General features: G+C 37.2%; 1 protein-coding gene across 12 annotated transcripts in view; it reads right to left on the minus strand.

The window, feature by feature from the left end:
* Positions 1-19,288, minus strand: part of ATP13A3 (ATPase 13A3) — a 90,423-nt gene that overhangs the window by 25,991 nt on the left and 45,144 nt on the right. For all 12 annotated transcript variants that reach the window (XM_033213080.1, XM_033213078.1, XM_033213085.1 and 9 more), the window contains 15 exons: positions 19,048-19,236; positions 16,522-16,583; positions 13,087-13,237; positions 10,345-10,461; positions 9,063-9,080; positions 8,818-8,971; positions 8,602-8,722; positions 4,953-5,077; positions 3,204-3,379; positions 2,591-2,713; positions 2,428-2,507; positions 1,750-1,792; positions 1,549-1,658; positions 1,157-1,253; positions 326-398 (listed from right to left, as the gene is read on the minus strand). In XM_033213080.1, the coding sequence (XP_033068971.1) occupies positions 326-398; positions 1,157-1,253; positions 1,549-1,658; positions 1,750-1,792; positions 2,428-2,507; positions 2,591-2,713; positions 3,204-3,379; positions 4,953-5,077; positions 8,602-8,722; positions 8,818-8,971; positions 9,063-9,080; positions 10,345-10,461; positions 13,087-13,237; positions 16,522-16,583; positions 19,048-19,236 (1,639 nt within the window). The remainder of the gene's footprint in view (positions 1-325; positions 399-1,156; positions 1,254-1,548; positions 1,659-1,749; positions 1,793-2,427; positions 2,508-2,590; positions 2,714-3,203; positions 3,380-4,952; positions 5,078-8,601; positions 8,723-8,817; positions 8,972-9,062; positions 9,081-10,344; positions 10,462-13,086; positions 13,238-16,521; positions 16,584-19,047; positions 19,237-19,288) is intronic.

A 19,288-nucleotide genomic window follows, 5' to 3' on the forward strand; every position in this document is an offset into this window, starting at 1 on the left:
ATGTTAAATTTCCTGATCTTTACAACTGTATTTAGTTACATAAAACAATGGTTTTGCTTTTAGAAAATATACACTAAAATTGTCAGAGGCAAAAGAGCATACTGACTCAAAACTTATTTTCAAATATTTCAGGGAAAAAAACAATAGAGACAGAACAATAAAAAAAAACTGGGGCAAGATATAAACAGCTGGTAAATATATTTACAAGGAATCTGGAGAGGTGTGAGCTATGTTACAACTGTTGATGTAAATTTACAAAAATTTAATAAGTCACACATCAGAATTTCATACACTTTAAAAATCAATAGCAAAGCAAAATACTCACTTGTAAATACCACTACCAAAATGATTGCCAGATCAATGAAGAGAAACTGGAAGTCTCCTAGGTTACTTAAGATCTATAGAAGTAATTTTAAAAACATTATTAGGTTTTTGGAATTATTTTTATAGTGTCCCCAGGTTTTATTAATAGTTTGGATTTTCCCAAAAATGACAACTTAAAAATGACACTTGGACCTGCTTAAAAATTGAAATATATGTGTCTCTGAAATTAACTATAATATATATTTGCAAATATTTGATTTAGTATATTAGTATAAAAGGCATCTCCTTAAAATTCGTTCAATAGGCCAGGCACAGTGACTCACACCTGTAATCCCAGCACTTTGGGAGGCCGAGGCAGGCGCATCACGAGGTCAAGAGACGAGACCATCCTGGCCAACACGGTTTTTTGGCGAAAAGAAAACACTAACATTTACTCAAAATATTCAACGTTGTAAATTAGTATCCTCATCTAATACCATCCCTTCTGATACTTTCTACAAATGATAAAATGGGATAGTGTCACCATGAGTCTTTAGGATGTCAGAACACTTTGATTATAAAATCTGACAGGGTACCTGTGGCCATTGCTGTTTATACTTTTTCTCCAAATGCAAACCATTCCCCAAATTCAACAAACCACTGTTGAAACATCTTTTCTCATTTTAACTTTTTCAATCTGCTACTCAAACTACAGTAAACTGAAGGTAAATTTATAGGTACTACTCACATTAACAATTACTAATGGATGCACTCAAAATCAAACATATATACTCAACATCTTAATTTACTGTGCACATTAAGTGTTATCTCTGCACACAATGTTAATACTCACAGAATACAGGAGAGTAACACTGAAGTACTGGATAATGCTGTACAATGCCATAAATTTAAACACACAGAAGGAAGTTATTAAAGCAGCACGGCCTTCTCTGTGAAAAGAAATCAAATACTGGCATATGAATAAAAGCCATTTTAAACTCCTTTTCCAAACCACAATTTATCTTGACACATGAACATCAACATTCAATGGCTACAACAAAGTGCTTACATCCACCAAAAGAACTAAACCAAATGAGGAGTAGCAATCAATCTGTTACTAATAAGTTATAGCTCAAATGTGCTAATCTGCTAATATTAAACAAATTCACATGACTTTTTGTAATTTTCTCTTCTGTATTATTAGAGCAGGAGAAAAGGGATGAGGAAGATTGTAATTTGTACTACCTGATAAGGTTTGGCACACAGGAAATACTAGGAGTTTTAGAGGTGAAGGGAGATGCCACTGAAGCTTCGAGCTCTGATAAGGAAATGCCTCCGTGTGCCCTCTTCAAAGCCTAATAATTTTAAGACAACTGGTTAAGTTTTGTGAATATGATTTAGGCTAGAGTAAGAACTACAAAAGTAAATCACAAAAACCATACTTACGCCACAATCATTTGCACCATCACCACACATCCCAACAAAATAACTAAGAGACAAAACAATGTTAAGATTTTAATTAATTTCTTAAACTACAAAACATTTAACTTACTAAGATTTTTCTATTACAGTATTATCAAGAGCTAACACACCAAAATTGCCCCAGTGGAACTACTGAATCTTTTTATTATAATGAACACAGGCGTGCTGCTTTGCAAATAGCACCAGACCGCAAGTGAAATGAGCTAGGTTATTGTCCTATTTGTCACATTATTGGCAAATCATTTTGGTGTCTCAATTTCCTCATCTTCAGAGCAAAGCGCTTGTGCCTACAGTCTTTAGTATGGCTACTTTTAAAGTTATCAGTGAAAATTTATCCCTTAATAACCTGAAACATAACTGTTTACTAAAATGATTAGCCACTTCTATCAAGATAGAGCACCTGAAAGAATGAAGTCACAGGTAGCACCTGGAGAAAAAACTGTGGCTACTGTACTTCAGCTAAATAAAAAGCATATGAGACTTTTTTAAAGAAGCACTTAAAGTTCTCGTCTACCTTACAGATCACAATTATATAAATATGAAATATTAGTATAAAAAACATATATAAAAATTATTTTTCTGATTTTGAAATGAAACTATAATTCATCAAAAACAAAAAACAAAAAAGACACCAATACTTACTCAACATTTTGCAATGCTTCTATCAACTGTGTCTTCTGATCAGGTGCCATACGAGCAAACACGGTGCCATGTAACATCAACTGGAAAAAAATCAAATACATTTCTTAAAAATATTGCTCACGATGTAGTCATGTGAACACATACATACACCCAAATTACTTACCTTAGGAACAAGGTCTTGAAAATGCTCCAGTATCACTGAAAATGATTTTCCATTCATTGCAAAATGGTAACGAGTCATTTGAAGATCCTCTAAGCTATCATGGACCAATTTAACTGGAATAGCCTGTGTATGAGACATTGGGAACAATATTTAGGCAACCAAACCAAGTAAAAACAATTCTATTTTAAACATATTTGTTCTAAAACCGAATTCTTTCATTTGATATGTTCCACAACATACTGAAAGCCTGACATTTATTCAAAGTAAAAAGAAACTCAATTAAATATCAGTTTCAATTTGAAACGATGCATGAACTGAGTATGATGGACCACCTGCATCATTTACCACTAGTTATTTGAAGAATATGATAAACATCTGGAATTCTTGTACTTTAAAACTATGCTTCTCATCTCAGCTAAATATCAGAATTTGAACATTGAGATTCCTGGGTCTGCCCCAGTCCTAATGAAATATAATCTCTGAAAAAATAGCCCAGACTTCTGTTTTCATTTAGTTTTTGCTTTACTGTGTTTTAATGCACCACTTTTTTTTTTTTTTCCAGACTAAATTTAAACCAACAAACTTTAAAAGGGACGATCAATTTTGACCTTACCTCTGAGGCAATTGCTGATGGATGACTGCACTGTGTGAGGGAGTCTGCATAATGCCAATTTATTTTGGCAACTTTCCCATCCTTTGGAGGTAATGCTTCAGCAATAATCACTTTATCCTGAGGTAGAATCATTCCACAGTCTCTGGCCACAGAGACAGCAGTCAACATATTGTCACCTAATTTTCAAAGTATTTTAAATGCATTAAAATTAAAATGGAAACGTGAACATTATCAAACAAGTACTTGCTGAGAATCTACTCCAGTCTCCACGCCTGGGCTGGCGGAATCACGATAATGTATGGTTCTTCCCCTTAGAGTTTAAAAATCACAAAATTGGAGCGTACTTAACAAAAGAAGCCTCAAATAATTCAAGCATGCATATGCTAAAGACAACATCTCATCCACAATTTTTAAAGCCAAATGCAATTCTCGGTCTTTTCCAGTCACGCACTATTTGTATCTACACAATACCTGGCACAGGGCTACACACAGATCAGGTGGCTCAATAAGTCTTTACCGAAATAACTTGGTAGTGACTAGTGGTCTGTGCAAGAACACCAGCACTATACCATAGGAAAGGATGAATTACAAAAGCAAGATTATACAAAACAAAAAGTTAACAAAGGTAATAAGAACAGATGTAAATGAGAAACGAGAGACAACTTCTCAGTCATGAGAAGAAAGAACAGAAGAGCAGCAAGAACAGGATCTTAAAGGAGAAGCAGGCAAAGGTTTGCGGATCCCACTGCTACCAAAACAGAAGAGTGAGATATTTCTTTCCTCAATTTCCACACATTATTTCCAAGAATATCCTCCTATGACTTTTGGTGTACAAAGTCATATTCTGGCAAGGGGAAAAAAATTAAAAAATAAATGAATAAATAAAAGAGGAGGACAAGGAATGGGTGAAAAGTGCCTTGACAGAGAAGACACAAGAACTAAGAATTGCTGGGATGTTAACAGACTTAGTTATCTTGAGTTATACGGTAAAATTATGTTATTAGATAGATCTCAAGAGTCTAAAACACAAAAATGTATACAGACTTTCTTCATATTAGTCTTACTGAACACATAAGTGCCCTTAAGTATCTTAAATCTGATTATCTGCTAAGGAAAAAAACAAAAACCAGCTACCACAATTTTACACAGCTAAGGAGTAAGAGTTATCTAATATTATTAACCGTATAGTAACATCAGGAGAATCCCTTAGATGTACTAGAAAAAAAAACAAAAAACAAAAAGTAGGCTACTTCACCAGAATTCAAGCTAGGGTAATAAACAATATCTTACATATAAAAATTTCATGCTATCAAATATCTATTAATCATTTTCTATGTACTCGACAGTTCTAAAAATTGCAAAGGACCCCAACATGAGTAAAACGTAATCCTAACCCTCAAGAATCTTATATTCTAGTAGAGAAAACAAATCTACAAATAACATAAGGTATAATAAGTGGTGTAAGAAATACATGAATAAAGACAGAAAACAAAAAGGATTCAAGTTTAAATTTTTACAACGTACTTTTACTATTCTACTATATTTTCTATAAATAGGATTTGGTAGACCTCAAAAAGAATATGACAAAGTTATCTTGCACTTGGGAAAATATTCAGAGCTAAAAGAGAACTTAGGTTGAAACCACTATAGAATCTATAATATTATTTTATAACTGATTATCCCTCAATATTATATAACTTCAACTCTGTCACACTCCATTTTGTTCTGTGTTCTTCGATAAAGTCTAACCTGTGACCATGACGGTGCGAATGTTGGCTTTATGCAAATCTTCAAGTACTGCAGGGGTTTCTTGCTTTAATTTGTTCTGCATTATAATTAATCCCATAAAATCCATGTTGTTCTCAATTGCATCTCTGAAGAAGAAGAAGTTTTAACACATAATGGTTTAGTCAAGTGAGTAAGCAACTTATGTACACACACTTAAAATAGCTAAGCAATTAAAAATGTCTAAGTTATAACACAGTTTAAAATATATATAAATTAAAACATTTTATATGCTGAATAAACCACGTGTTCAGGAGTTCAATATCTCAATATAATAATCATTTGGAAATGTACGTCACTGCACACTAAACAATTCTAGTACTAAGGAATATTCATCTTGTATATTATCCAAAAATGTGTAAGCATAAATATACTCTTTACCGCCCTCTACAACATATCCTAATTTAAATGTTAAGTGAAAAAGAAAAAACTGTGCCACAAGCACATTCAATAGTTTTCGTGGATTCGTTATCAAGTCTGAGATCAATTCTATAAAACAATTACTGATCCTGAAAATGTGACACAAGAGCCATTAGCAACAATGAGACCTACTTGGGACTCAGAGATGGGTCTTTGAAAATATTACTAATATAGTTATTTATTAATTGATAACTAAAATAGTTTATTATTAATTGATAACTATATTAATAATATAGTTATCAAGATGCTATTCTTTAAATAACTGAGTATCAAGAATGCACCAGGCACTATGCTAGTCACTGGGAGGTTAAAGACAAAAAGGGATGATCTCTACTCGCAAGAAACTTGGGTGGGGAAACAGACATGCACCCAAAGAGATGCACACAAAAATAGTATGTGCTTTAGCACTGTAAAAGAGATGAAGTCTGCTCAGTAATAGTCACGTTCTTAAGAAATCTCAGGTCAGGCATGGTAGCTCATGCCTGTAATCCCAGTACTTTGGGAGGCTGAAATAGGAGGACTGCTTGAACCCAGGAGTTTGAGGACAGCCTGGGCAGCATAGTGAGAACCCATCTCTACAAAAAATGAAAACACAATTAGCTGGGCATGGTGGCCTGTGCCTGCAGTCCCACTATGAGGAAGGGCTTGAGGAGCGAGGGTCATTTAAGGCCCAGGTGGTCAAGTCTGCAGTGAGACGGGTTTGTTCCACTGCACTCTAGCCTGAGTAACAGAGAGCACGCCTATCTCAAAAGAAACAAACAAAAAAGGAAAACAAACAAAAAACACCTCAACCGACCTAAACTATATCATAGAAATTTTTTTCTCACTGGGGAAGGAGGAGGGTTTGAGGTCAAAGACTAGAAAATTTCAGACTTGGAATAACCAAACGATTTTTCTAACAAAATTCCAATAAGAGTTGCTTGAAGTATGTATCTATGAAATCTAAAATCTTTGAAACACCTAATTTCTAACAATGGGTGGTAAAGATATTAGAGAATAGTTGAGAAAATTAATATAAATGGGCCGGGTGCGGTGGCTCAAGCCTGTAATCCCAGCACTTTGGGAGGCCGAGACGGGCGGATCACGAGGTCAGGAGATCGAGACCATCCTGGCTAATACGGTGAAACCCTGTCTCTACTTAAAAATACAAAAAAAAACTAGCCGGGCGACGAGGCGGGCGCCTGTAGTCCCAGCTACTCAGGAGGCTGAGGCAGGAGAATGGCATAAACCCGGGAGGCGGAGCTTGCAGTGAGCTGAGATCCGGCCACTGCACTCCAGCCTGGGTGGCAGAGCAAGACTCCATCTCAAAAAAAAAAAAAAAAAAAGAAAGAAAATTAATATAAATGAAACTGCTGGTGGTAACAGCACAAAAAAGCCTTGAAACCTGAAATTGTATTTCAAAGTGCAAAGCTGTATCAATGTGAAGACACTGTGTCAAAAGCACTAAGCCATTTTCCTTCAGGCACTAGTTTCTGGCTTCAGCTCGTCTCCTAACTCTCTCATACCGTATGAACGATACAGATCATGGAAATCTTACCCTCTAGTTAGTGAACAGTCCAATATTCAAGAATAAAGGCTTAGGCTATAAGAGAAATGCTAAAACCCATTCCTACAAGGTAAAATGGAAACACAGAGGTCTCAGTGGAAGGGTAAAGAAGAAAGGGAGTAGAGAAAGAGAGGAAAGTTAACAAGGAGGGACAGAGTATCCTCAGCACAAGGAACGGTCTATCCAATGGCATGGAAGGATGTCTCAAGATGACATGCTCAAGAACTATAGGCGACTGGATGCAGCGGCTCACACCTGTAATCTCAGCACTTTGGGAGGCCAAGGCGGGCAGATCACGAGGTCAGGAGTTCGAGACCAGCCTGGCCAACATAGTGAAACCCCGTCTCTACCGAAAATACAAAAATTAGCCAGGCATGGTGTTGTGCACCTGTAGTTCCAGCTACTCAGGAGGCTGAGGACAGAGAATCACTTGAATCTGGGAGGCAGAGGTTGTGGTGAACTGACATCGCGCCACTGCACTCCAGCCTGGGCAACAGAGCGAGATTTCGTCTCAAAAGAAAAAAAAAAAAAACTGTAGGCAATTCAATAATTAGTGTTTATGGGAGAAAATGGCAGAGGCATCCATTTTCTTATCCCCTAGCACCCTTGCTGGTGTGAAGCTATAAACTAAGAAGAGACTAGCGTGTCCTCAGTAGGAATTAGGATATAATACTGAATACATTTGTGGTTCCCGACATGCATATGAATCACGTAATTTGGGTAGAGGTGTTTCTTTTTTAACTCATGCTTAGACCATCTCCCCCATATAGGCAATTTAGCAGGACAGCCAAGTGACACTCCTTTCTGCTTACAAAAAGCTAGGTACATCATGAAGTATTCCTAAACAAAAATGCTATCCTCAAAGGTAGGTCTGTATCAGTTACAGTCAAAGTGACAAAACTTGAATATGACACTGTCATTTGATGGGGGGAATGGAGAGCACTGGGGATTAGGAAAGAAGTGGAGTAGAAGGAGCTTGGTTACTATGACTCATTATATTCTGACTGAATTAGTAGTTAGATCTAACCCCTGGGTAAAAGTGAGAAGATCAATTGGAGAAAATAAACTTCTATAAAATTACATTTACTGTTCTTGGAATGCGCCTGACACACAGTGGGCACACAATAATTAACAAATTGAAAATAGTTTCAAAGAGCTTTAAGAAAAAAACATATGATGTCACAATAACATAAGGAAACAGAGGTCAACAGTCAATACAGAAAGATCACTTAAGGCCAGGAGTTCGAGGCCAGCCTGGCCAACATGGCAAAAACCCCGTCTCTATTAAAAATATAAAAATTAGTCAGGTGTGGTGGCACACGCCTATAATCCCAGCTACTTGGGAGGATGAGGCACAAGAATTGCTTGAACCTGGGAGGCAGAGGTTGCAGTGACCTGAGACTGAGCCACTGCACTCTAGCCTGGGTACAGGGTGAGACTGTCTCTCAAAAAAAAAAAAAAACTCAGAATGAAAGGAAATCAGGCAGTGGGGAAAATGTACTTTTACTTCAATCACCTAAAACAATATTGTATTAGATATCTTTTCATACATTCAATAAATACTCAATTACATGCAAATTACTGTGCATGAATGATATAAACATGAATGATGATGACTGGGAAACTAGGAAAGCCATTCAACCTCACCTGCTAATATTCTGTACTTTATGCCACGTCAGTTTTGACTCTAATTTTCTGTGTGCAAGAGCAATCACACGGAAGCCCTGTTTAGTGAAGTCTTCCAAAACGTTCTGAAAATCGACAGGAACTTTTTAAAAGAAAGAGCAAATGTCATTGTTAGAGTTGCTAATACAAGTTTACACAAATACTAGAATTTTACCCAAAGCACAGATATTTCCTTACCTGTTTCAGGTTTACAAAGACTGGCAATGACCTCGGGCGCTCCTTTCATGTAGGCATCCATTTTCTTATCCCCTAGCACCCTTGCAACCACACTCATACGTTGCAAAGCAGAAGAAAATGGAAACTGGCGAACAATTCCTATCTCATAAACAGCCTATACAATTTCAAAAGATGCACAAGCACTTATTATTCTTAAAAAATCAAAACAAATATACTTAGGTAACAAGTAAACATTCTTCACTTACTGGAAGTTCAAACAGCTCCTAAAAACGAAACAAAACAAGAAGAAATAGTACAGATTAATTCTATTAACATACTGAAGTTAGAAAAAGTTTACTAAGCATCCACAAAACATTATTTGGAAAAGAAACAAGCGACTGTTTTTCAGAGTCAGGATTCAAGATTCCTTCCATACTATTTCCCATTTTTAAAAAGTATGTTCTTAAAATATTTTCAAATGTTCTGCTATCCTGAAAATATTAACATTCAAGTACTAAAATAAAATAAAGGGTGCAAGCAAGTGTACATACCAAAAAACAAAAACTAAAAATTAAAAAAATAATAAACTGGCCAGGCACAGTGGCTCATGCCTGTAATCCCAGCACTTTGGGAGGCCAAGGCGCGTGGATCACTTGAGGGCAGGAGTTCGAGACCAGACTTATCAACATGACGAAACTCTGTCTTCACTAAAAATACAAAAATTAGCCGGGTGCGGTGGTGCGTGCCTGTAATCCCAGCTACGCAGGAGGCTGAGGTGGGAGAATCGCTTGAACCTGGGAGGTGGAGGTTGCAGTGAGCTGAGATCTCACCACTGCACTCCAGCCAGGGTGACAGAGCGAGACTCCGTCTCAAAAAATAATAATAAACTCTGGAAAGAACAAATATAAACAGGAAGGAAAATGAATTATCCAGAATCTTGCCAACCAGTTAAACAAATAAGATAAAGTGGTGTTTATTAGAATCTTGGTAAATTTCTTGAATATGTAATAGTTATACACGTAAAAAAATTTTCAGGTAACTTAAAAAACAATAATAAACTAAGGGGAATATATTTGAAAATTCACCTGAAAGTAAAGCCTTTCATACATACTTTTTATTAAATTCTAGGAATACAGATGCAATTTAAGAGGATTAACCACCAGCTGTATAAATCACAAGGCACTAAGCTGCTCAGTAAATAGGAAGGAAAAGTGATAGGACTGAAAATTAAATCTCAACATAGAGGTGTAGTTTCTGAGAAACGCAGTTAAAATATTCCTATCTCTGCATGAGAGTTAAAGGACTTGTGACTTCCTCTTCTAGCAACATTTCAAAATGAGAATTAAATGTAAGTAAGCAGGCTGGGGGCGGTGGCTCACACCTATAATCCCAGCACCAGGGGAGGTCAAGGTGGGGGATCACTTGAGCCCAGGAGTTTGAGACCAGCTTGGGCAACATAGCAAGACCTCATCTCTATAAAAAATAAAAATTTAAAAATAAATATAAGTAACCACCAACAGTTTTATTTAGCTTTAAGTGATTTCTCACCATTTCTTGGTTTCCTGCAGGGGTAGATTCAGGAAGCAGCTGTTTGGGAGGACGAACCACTGTGGGCATAATTCGATTATGAAGTGCTGTTTCTTCTTCAGTTGCTTCTTCCAGAATCTGGGGAGAAAAAACAACAACAACAACAACAAACAACCATTCAAGCCCTGCTTCATAAAATTGAATTCATGGTTCCATTTTTAAATGGAACATTATGGCCATTTTCAATAATTAAAAAAAAAATGTATGTCCAAGGAACAGAAGAGCACTACTGGATCACTAACATAAGTAAAAGAAAATATGAACAAAGATGTTGAGTTAGATAGCTAGCAACCCATGGGAGAACGATTGCTTCATTCAGGGTTAGAAGCAGAATAAAGAAACAGAAACTTATCTTGCTTCACTCTTACAACTTGTTGGGTTTAGAGACTAGCTCTGCGGCCGGGCGCGGTGGCTCAAGCCTGTAATCCCAGCACTTTGGGAGGCCGAGACGGGCGGATCACGAGGTCAGGAGATCGAGACCATCCTGGCTAATACGGTGAAACCCTGTCTCTACTTAAAAATACAAAAAACTAGCCGGGCGACGAGGAGGGCGCCTGTAGTCCCAGCTACTCGGGAGGCTGAGGCAGGAGAATGGCGGGAACCCGGGAGACAGAGCTTGCAGTGAGCTGAGATCCGGCCACTGCACTCCAGCCCGGGCGACAGAGCGAGACTCCGTCTCAAAAAAAAAAAAAAAAAAAGAGACTAGCTCTGCAAAAGACAAAAGGTCTTGCAGTCCCCAGAATTTTCAGTCTCATCCAGGGATTCCCTTCTGCTACCAAGGAAGGATTCAAAAGTACACAGAGCTCAGATATGGTTAGCAGAACCGCTGGGCCAAGAACGGGCTAAAGTACAAAGATACGAGTTTAGAGTTTTTCAGCTTGAATACTTCTAGTTAAGCTACTACTTTGAAGAACCTTTTTTTGGTGAAAAACGTTCAAAGAAAAACCTATATTAAACACACTATAACTAGTGGGATCAATAAATGAGAAAATGATAGGGAACTGTGAAAAATTAGTCAATTTTGTACAATTCTAAGACACTTTTTTCGTATCTTAACATCTCTAAAATTGGGATGCATCTTGTATCATATGACATCAATCACATCAAGTCACAGTTGTGACTGGCTATGTGAAACCATTTCATTGATAAGTAAGCTCTGGTAGGATCAAGCATCAAAGCAACTCAAGGCCAATGAAATATGCCATTATACAAATCTTCTTAATCAATTTCTTTGAAGATCCACCAACACTGAACACTAAATCTACTGAAAATCTATTCAGTTGGAGAACAGTTTAGAGAAGAAAGATAAATCAGCCCATTTTCGTTATTCTCTCTACAAATGAAGTGAGGCCTCCTTTTTGGAATTAAATGTCAAGAGTGTTTACCGTGGACTTTCAGTAGTTGGCAGATGGAGCACTTATCCAGTCACCTCTCCCTCTCTCCCTTTCAAAATGTGGGGAGGGAGGGAGGGGGTTGAGGAGACAGGGAAGAGGGAGGGAGGATCCGGTAAATGTAAACAGAAAACAAACCTGAAGGAAGGGACTTCAAATATGGAAACAAAGGGCAAACTGAAACCTATGGATGGATACAAAGGGGAACGAAACAGTAGACCAGAAAAAACACAAGATACCAGGTGAGGCAGGAACATTTATCAGCCAGAATAGCTGAGCTAAAGAAAGCCAAACAAAAAACTAGGGAGTCCTCCTCCAGAGACATAAACTGAATGTCTGACAGGAGCAAAGGCTTCTAACATGAGGGTGAGGATTCCAGAGTACAAAGCTCCACATGTGCCAGCATGGTGAGAATGGGTGAGGAAAGCATCGGAAAGGCTAACTCTGAAACTATTCCTTTGAAACTTTAAGAACCCCCGTCGCTAAGACCCCACTAGACAAACAGCAAGCACCATCCCCCACCCCCAACAAGCCTTCCCGAGCAGAGAGACACTTCTCAGAAACACTAACATACATACGGGCAAGGGTAAAAGTTTAAGTAGCTCACTGCAGCTCTGCAGAATTACCAAGTCAGATCTTCATTTTTACAGTAAAAAAGTGCCATCCAGATGTACAACGAAAACCAAAAGCATGAAGGAGAGACACCAGGCATGGGGTGGGGGCCAGAGGAGACCGTAACCCCAGAGAAAATAAATAAATAATTAAGAAGCCAGAATGGAACTCTAAAAATGAACTTTGTATTTATAAAAGAAGAACTGAATGCTGTAAAATGGAGCAGGCACTCAGAAATTAAAAGTACCAATGGCAAAAATAGAAGGAAGTTATAAACAAACAAAAACATGTGCATGTGTGTGGACACAGTAAACAAAAGACAGGTAAAAAAGAACAATGAAGACAGAGGACTTTATACTCCTTTGCCTGTGGCCAAGAAATTGTATCAGTTAAGATCATCTTACTGGCTCTGCTCTACCGCCCCAAGTTGCTGACCCCTGCTTTATCTCAAACACAAAGCAGGCGCCTGAGCTGGTCAACCTCTATTAAAGGAGTACTAAATGGGTTAACGAAAAGTTACTTTTGCACGATTTTAAAAATATTTCTCTGGTGATATAGCTTTAGAAATTACATAGTTCCTTTTAGGGTACAAGATAGACTGTCATTAAAACAAAAAGCAGAAATAATCCTTCCATGAGGTAATTTAATTTTTAACTACTATTTTCCTAAAGTTATTTGTATTTTAAAATATTTGACTTACCCATCCAATGGCCTCAAACATTTTCAAATCAAGTGGATCACCAGAAAGCACTCCTTCAATTTTTGTAAGTGAATGACAAGTAGCCAAACAAGCAACAAACTGGGATTTTACCAACATCTCATTGCACACATTTTCTTCTGGTGAAAGAAATCTAAGCAGAAGATACATTGAATTAGTTTCATAAATCCTAAGATTCAAGATAATATTCTGATAGGGCTTTTCTGGTTTTGTAATTTTAAAAATATATATATTTTAAATCCCAAACTGAGCTTCTAAGAAAGAGAAACTGCCAAGTGCTAGAAATACCAGGAAAAGAAAACCAGAGGGGTAAGGAACTTGAGCTGACGCTATGGCTGCTGAGGGAATGAAGGCAGGAGGCCATCTCAGGAAACTAAGAACTTGGGATTTAACACCCACAAAAGGACAGGAAACCAAGTTTGGCCCCATGCAAAGTGGGAAGCTGGTACTGAAAGGATCCCTCTGACTCAGGAAAGTCAGTACTCTTGAAGAGCTACACACTCTTGGGAAAAGGGCTGACAAGAAAAAATTCACCCACAGACCTAAAGGCATTAATTATGAATAAGCTTGTCTATTTCCTCACCCAAAGTCTAAGAAAATAGCTAATACCTGCATAATATTTACTATGAACCAGGCATTATTCTAGGAACTTTAAATTTATTGACCCATTATCCTCACACTATACAAAGGCGTTTTATTACCCCCATTATAGATGAGAAAACTGAAGCAGGGTGTTTAAGTGACTTGTCCCAGGTTACACAGCCCGTAAGTAGCAGAGCAAGGATTGAAACACAGGAGGTCAGTTAAAGCCTGTATGACACCGTTGATTACCACTGGGGCTCTTAGCCAAGCAAAGTCAGAACTTCTCCAGAGGGGAGCTCAAAGAAAAATTCTGTTAAGAATGAGTCCATAATTTAAAGATGTGCTAGCAAGCAATTCACCAAGAGTGTCAACAGACATAACAAAGACAGAATTAGAATCCTATAAATTTGGCCAGGCACAGTGGCTGATGCCTGTCATCCCAGCGTTTTGGGAGGCTGAGGCAGGAGGATCATTTGAGGCCAGGAGTTCAAAACCAGCCTGGGAAATATATCGAGACACCCATCCCTACTTTTAAAATAAAAAAAATAAAGAATCCCGTAAGTTTAAGATAACAGAATGGCAAATCTGAAAGAACGCAAAAAGAGCATTTTAAAATTAGACTTAGAAAAAGAATAAGACACTGTAAATGCGAGAGTGGGGGTGGGAACAGACTTGGAAAGAACTAAGTAAACTGTCTCGTCCAACACATGGTTAGGATTCCCAGAAGGAGAGAAAAACAAAACACAAGGAAAAGGCCATAATAGAAGTAAAAAAGGCCTGAAAATTTTCCAGAATTTATGAAAAACATGAATACATGAAATCAAGAAGCTTCATGAATCCTGTACACACAAATAAAAAGATCACGGTGAATCTGCAGAAATTAAGGGTGAATAAATATTCTTCAAGCCACCAGAGAGAAAAAAGATTACTAAAGAGACTAAGATTTATCAGTACCAATTAACAAGAGGTATTAAGAGAAATGAAATCACATGTTCAAAGTACTGAGCGAACACAAGTGTCAAACCTAGAAATCTGTACAGTTACACGACCACCCAAGAGTGACAGTGGGCTGCTCTGCCTGTGGAGGAGCCATTCTTTAGTCCTTCACTTTCTTAATAAACTCGCCTTCACTAAAAAAAAAAAAAAAAAAAAAAAGAAAACAGCGACAGTGAAACAAAGCAAATGAATGTAGTTACAGAAGATGGCAATTTATACAAGATGCAATGGTTAAGATATTTGTATACCTAGGTAAATCTAAGCATGCAGAATGTGTAAGACCAAAATCATAATCAGAAAATATTATGCAACAAATACATATAGGAATAGAGGAGAATAACCAAAAGTATTTTACAGTCCATAGGTTTGTTTTGGGGGGCAGGGGGTTGGTTAAAAGGCAGTATTGACACCCATGAACTTTAAGTATAAATATTGATAATGTAAGAACAAGCAGTGTTAAGATTAGGATGCATAAACTGAGAAAAGGAGAGAAAAAATGAGAATATGAAAATGTGTATGTAAATTGGGGGAGCAATGGTAGAAATAATTTCAAATATATCTGAATAAATGTGCACATCATGGCACAGAAAGATTGAAAAGTAAACAGGTGACAAAACACATACTAGGCAAACATCAGGCAAAAGAAAGCTGGTATAGAGCTACATAATTATAAGACAAGAGAGAATTGAAGGCAACATGCACTACTAGGGATAAGAAAGGTCGCAATGTGACATACTATTTTCCAAGACATAACAAGTCTTGAAATTACATTAGCCAAACAATACTGTCTCTCAAGCTATATAAACCAAAATTTAGCAGACTTTTGGGGCGGAGTGAAGACATAAACAAAACTACCAGAGTAAAACTTTTGAGCTTCAAAAAGCAACAGAAACAAAAGTAAAGAGATGAGCCAGAGACTAGTGGGATAATTTTCAACACACAGTATTGAAAAAGATTACTATCCAGAAAATAAAAAAGACCGCTAACAAATGAATAAGATAGACTTCACACGAGGATATAAACACACAATACACAGAAGAATGCTAAATGACCCTCCCTCCAAAAATGTGAAAAGATGCTCAATTTTATAAGAAACGAGAAGAATGTAAGTAAAACCACAATGTAATACTCATATCCATCCATCTGGCAAAAATTACAAGTCTGACAATATTAAGTTTGGCAAGAATGTGGAGCAAAAAGATCTTTATCCACTGAAAGAGAAAGTAGAAGTAAGCTGAAGCTGTGCCCATGCTCTGGCCCAGCATTTCCATTGACGGGAATCTAGCATACTGAAACTCAGCCACATGTCTTCAAGGAGTTGTGTGTAAGAACTTTAATTGCAGCACCATTTGTAACAGTGCAGAGAAAAAAGAAGAAAAAACAGAATTGTCCCTTAGTAGAAGGTCAGACAAGGTTTAATCATACAGTGGAATAAGACAGAGCAGTTAAAATTGATAAACTAGATCTGCACATATCAACACGGATAAATCCTGAAAACAACATTTAGAGAGGGGAAAAAAGTAGCAAAACATATGTACAGTATATCATTCGTGGATACTTATTTATAGATTTATACTTAGAAAAAATATAAAATACGCAAAAATAATTTCAGAATTGCAGCAGGAATTGGGGAAGGGATAGAGTGGGACTTTGGCAATTTCTGTAATATTTTAATCTTTTAAAGGAAGAGATCTGAAGCAAATATGGCAACATGTCCACAGTTTAATCCTGGTGTGGGTACATAGTTGTCTATTACATTACTTCCTTTATGTTTGAATGTTGCATATGATACAATATTAAAAATAAACTAATAAACTATCAAGTCTAACTAATATTTACCGTGCATTTTCCACTCGTTGAATCCCCCAAAGATCTAAACCATCTTCAGTTAGAGTTCCAGTCTAAAAAACAAAAAAGCACACATGCACAAAGTATGGATGATGCCTCAAAAAAACCCAAAACAGAAAAATAAAAAACCACCACACAGCATTAGAAACTATGCTACATATAACATGATGGAGTTCTACAGAGTTAAAAAAAGAAACAGGTGAGATCCCTGATAGAGAATGGCTTCCAGGACATACGGCTAAAGTGGGAAAGGGGGTGCAAACAACGCTCACAAGTCTTCTACATAAGGGGAAAGGGGTATATATTTATGTGCTTATACTATCAAAAAAAATCAATGGAAGGATGCATCAATTAACCTATCTTATCAATCAATAAAGGATGCCCATAAAGGAAGGAAGGATTACTGTACAGGGAGAGCCAAGAGGAACAGGTTAAAGTCTATCAGGAGGAAGCAACTGGCCAAATCCACAAGGTAAATGACCTGGTTTCTTCAACAAAATAATTGGAGATAAGGGGCAAGTAAAGGCAAATGTTACATGTTAATTGTAAGCAATGCAATCCCTATTTGGATTCTGACTGAAAAATCAATTAGTAAAAATTTGAGATTTGAGGAAATTTCAACTGGATATTAGAAAAACTAAAGAACTGCTAATTCTGTTGAATGGGATAGTGGTATTTTAAGTATCTTATCCTCTACACACATATTGAGGGAGTTATGGGTGAAATAATTTGTCTGATGTTGTCCCCTTCAAAATGAGCAGATAGATAAAATAAGATGGACAATGTGTTAATAACTGATAAAGCTGGGTAATGAGTAAATGAGGGTTTATCATACATGCATCTTTTCTCCACTTTTGTCTGTTTAAAAAATTTAGTACAGTTTCCAAAAAAGACAAGCATAAGTGAAATTTTTTGAACAGATAAATATGAAATAATCATGGCAGTATGTGACATATTTTTTTCTAACAGAGCATGTTTCCCATTTTTTCTGTAATAATGAAATGCACAAAAATCAAACTCGTATCACATCAATTACCCAGAAAGTTTGATAGAAGATTTTTTGGTCAAAGTTTAATTCTCAGAAAACCTTAAAGAAAATTCCAGCTCAGGAAAGGCAAAATCTTTCTTTTTTTTACTGAGACAGACTCTTGCTCTGTCGCCCAGGCTGGAGTGCAGTGGCGCAATCTGGGCTCACTGCAAGCTCCGCCTCCCGAGTTCCCGCCATTCTCCTGCCTCAGCCTCCCGAGTAGCTGGGACTACAGGCACCCGCCACCTCGCCTGGCTAGTTTTTTGTATTTTTTAGTGGAGACGGGGTTTCACCGTGTTAGCCAGGATGGTCTCGATCTCCTGACCTCGTGATCCGCCCGTCTCGGCCTCCCAAAGTGCTGGGATTACAGGCTTGAGCCACCGCACCCGGCCAAGAGGAGAAACCTTTCTAAGAGGCAAGTTATACTTCACACAGGTACATAATTTGTCATTTTCACATCAAATCAGTGATCTTCATAATTCTGAGACATATTCAATAAAATCATACAGCAAATACTAAACATACACACTTACAAGCCAATAAAATCATAATATATAAATATATGTGTATGGAACCTATTGTGTTAAATAAGAATTACTATCCAAAAAATTAAAGATCATATAATCTTTACTACTACTACTACTAGTACTACTGGGCCTAATTCTGGATATAATCAAGTTAACTGCAGCTCTGAGCAAATAAGCAATATCCAAAGTATTAAAACTTGAGAAAATAAGAAATACAGCATGTCCTCAAATACCACTGTTTTGTTCGTTTTTTATAACATGATGGGGGCCAGTGGTGGGGAGAGCTGAGGCCCAGCCGCGACTACTATCCACATGGAGTTTGCATGTTCTCTCCCTGTCTACGTGGGTTTCACTCCAGGTACTTCGGTTTCCTCCCACATTCAAAGCTATGCAAGTTAAGTGAACCAGCATATTTGAATGCTCCCAGTCTGAGCGAGTGTGAGTACACTCTGTGACACGATGGCATCCTGTCTAGGGCTGGTTCCTGCCTTGTTCCTTCCACCAGTTGCTGAGATAGGCTCCCACTACCCATGAGCCTAAAATAAAACAACTGGGTAAATAATTACCTTACTTGTTTTTATTTCTTTCTTAAATGAATGTATAGCTCATATTTATTTCAATGATTAGTATCACAAGTGTTTTAGATCCTTATTTAGAAGTTTGGTGATTTTCTGTTACCGAAATATGGCATAGGAACCGAAATCGCATTTGTATCAAGTAGCCTACGGTAAAACTGGTTTCATTGCATTGAAAGTTGCAGTTTCCAAGAACCTATCAGTAATGTTAAGTGACAACTTACGGTATAGAAATACGATGCATATACCAAGTAAGTTGAGGAAAAGGAAAATCAGAGGAACATGACAGAATGTGTGCAAATTTGTGACAAAGAAAATAAAAAACATTGATCTAAATATTTAAATGCTATAATGTAACCTTTGAAAGTAACTATTAAACTGAACCAACCTTATCAAAGCAAACAAGATTCAGCTGTCCACAAATATTTATTCTTTGGGGACTGATACAGAAAATACCGATTTTTTTCAGTCTTCTCTGAGCATACACAATACCAGCAGTCATTGCAGCGGGAAGTGCGGGGGGCACAGTGATTGTGATAATATCAAGAGACTCGATAATTATGACCCCAACTTGTACCTACAATTAACACAAAAATAAATGTCAAACCCCCAATATTATTTGCTGATTT

Source organism: Trachypithecus francoisi, unplaced genomic scaffold (assembly GCF_009764315.1).
Source record: "Trachypithecus francoisi isolate TF-2019V2 unplaced genomic scaffold, Tfra_2.0 Lachesis_group0, whole genome shotgun sequence".
NCBI classification, from domain to species: Eukaryota; Metazoa; Chordata; class Mammalia; order Primates; family Cercopithecidae; genus Trachypithecus; species Trachypithecus francoisi.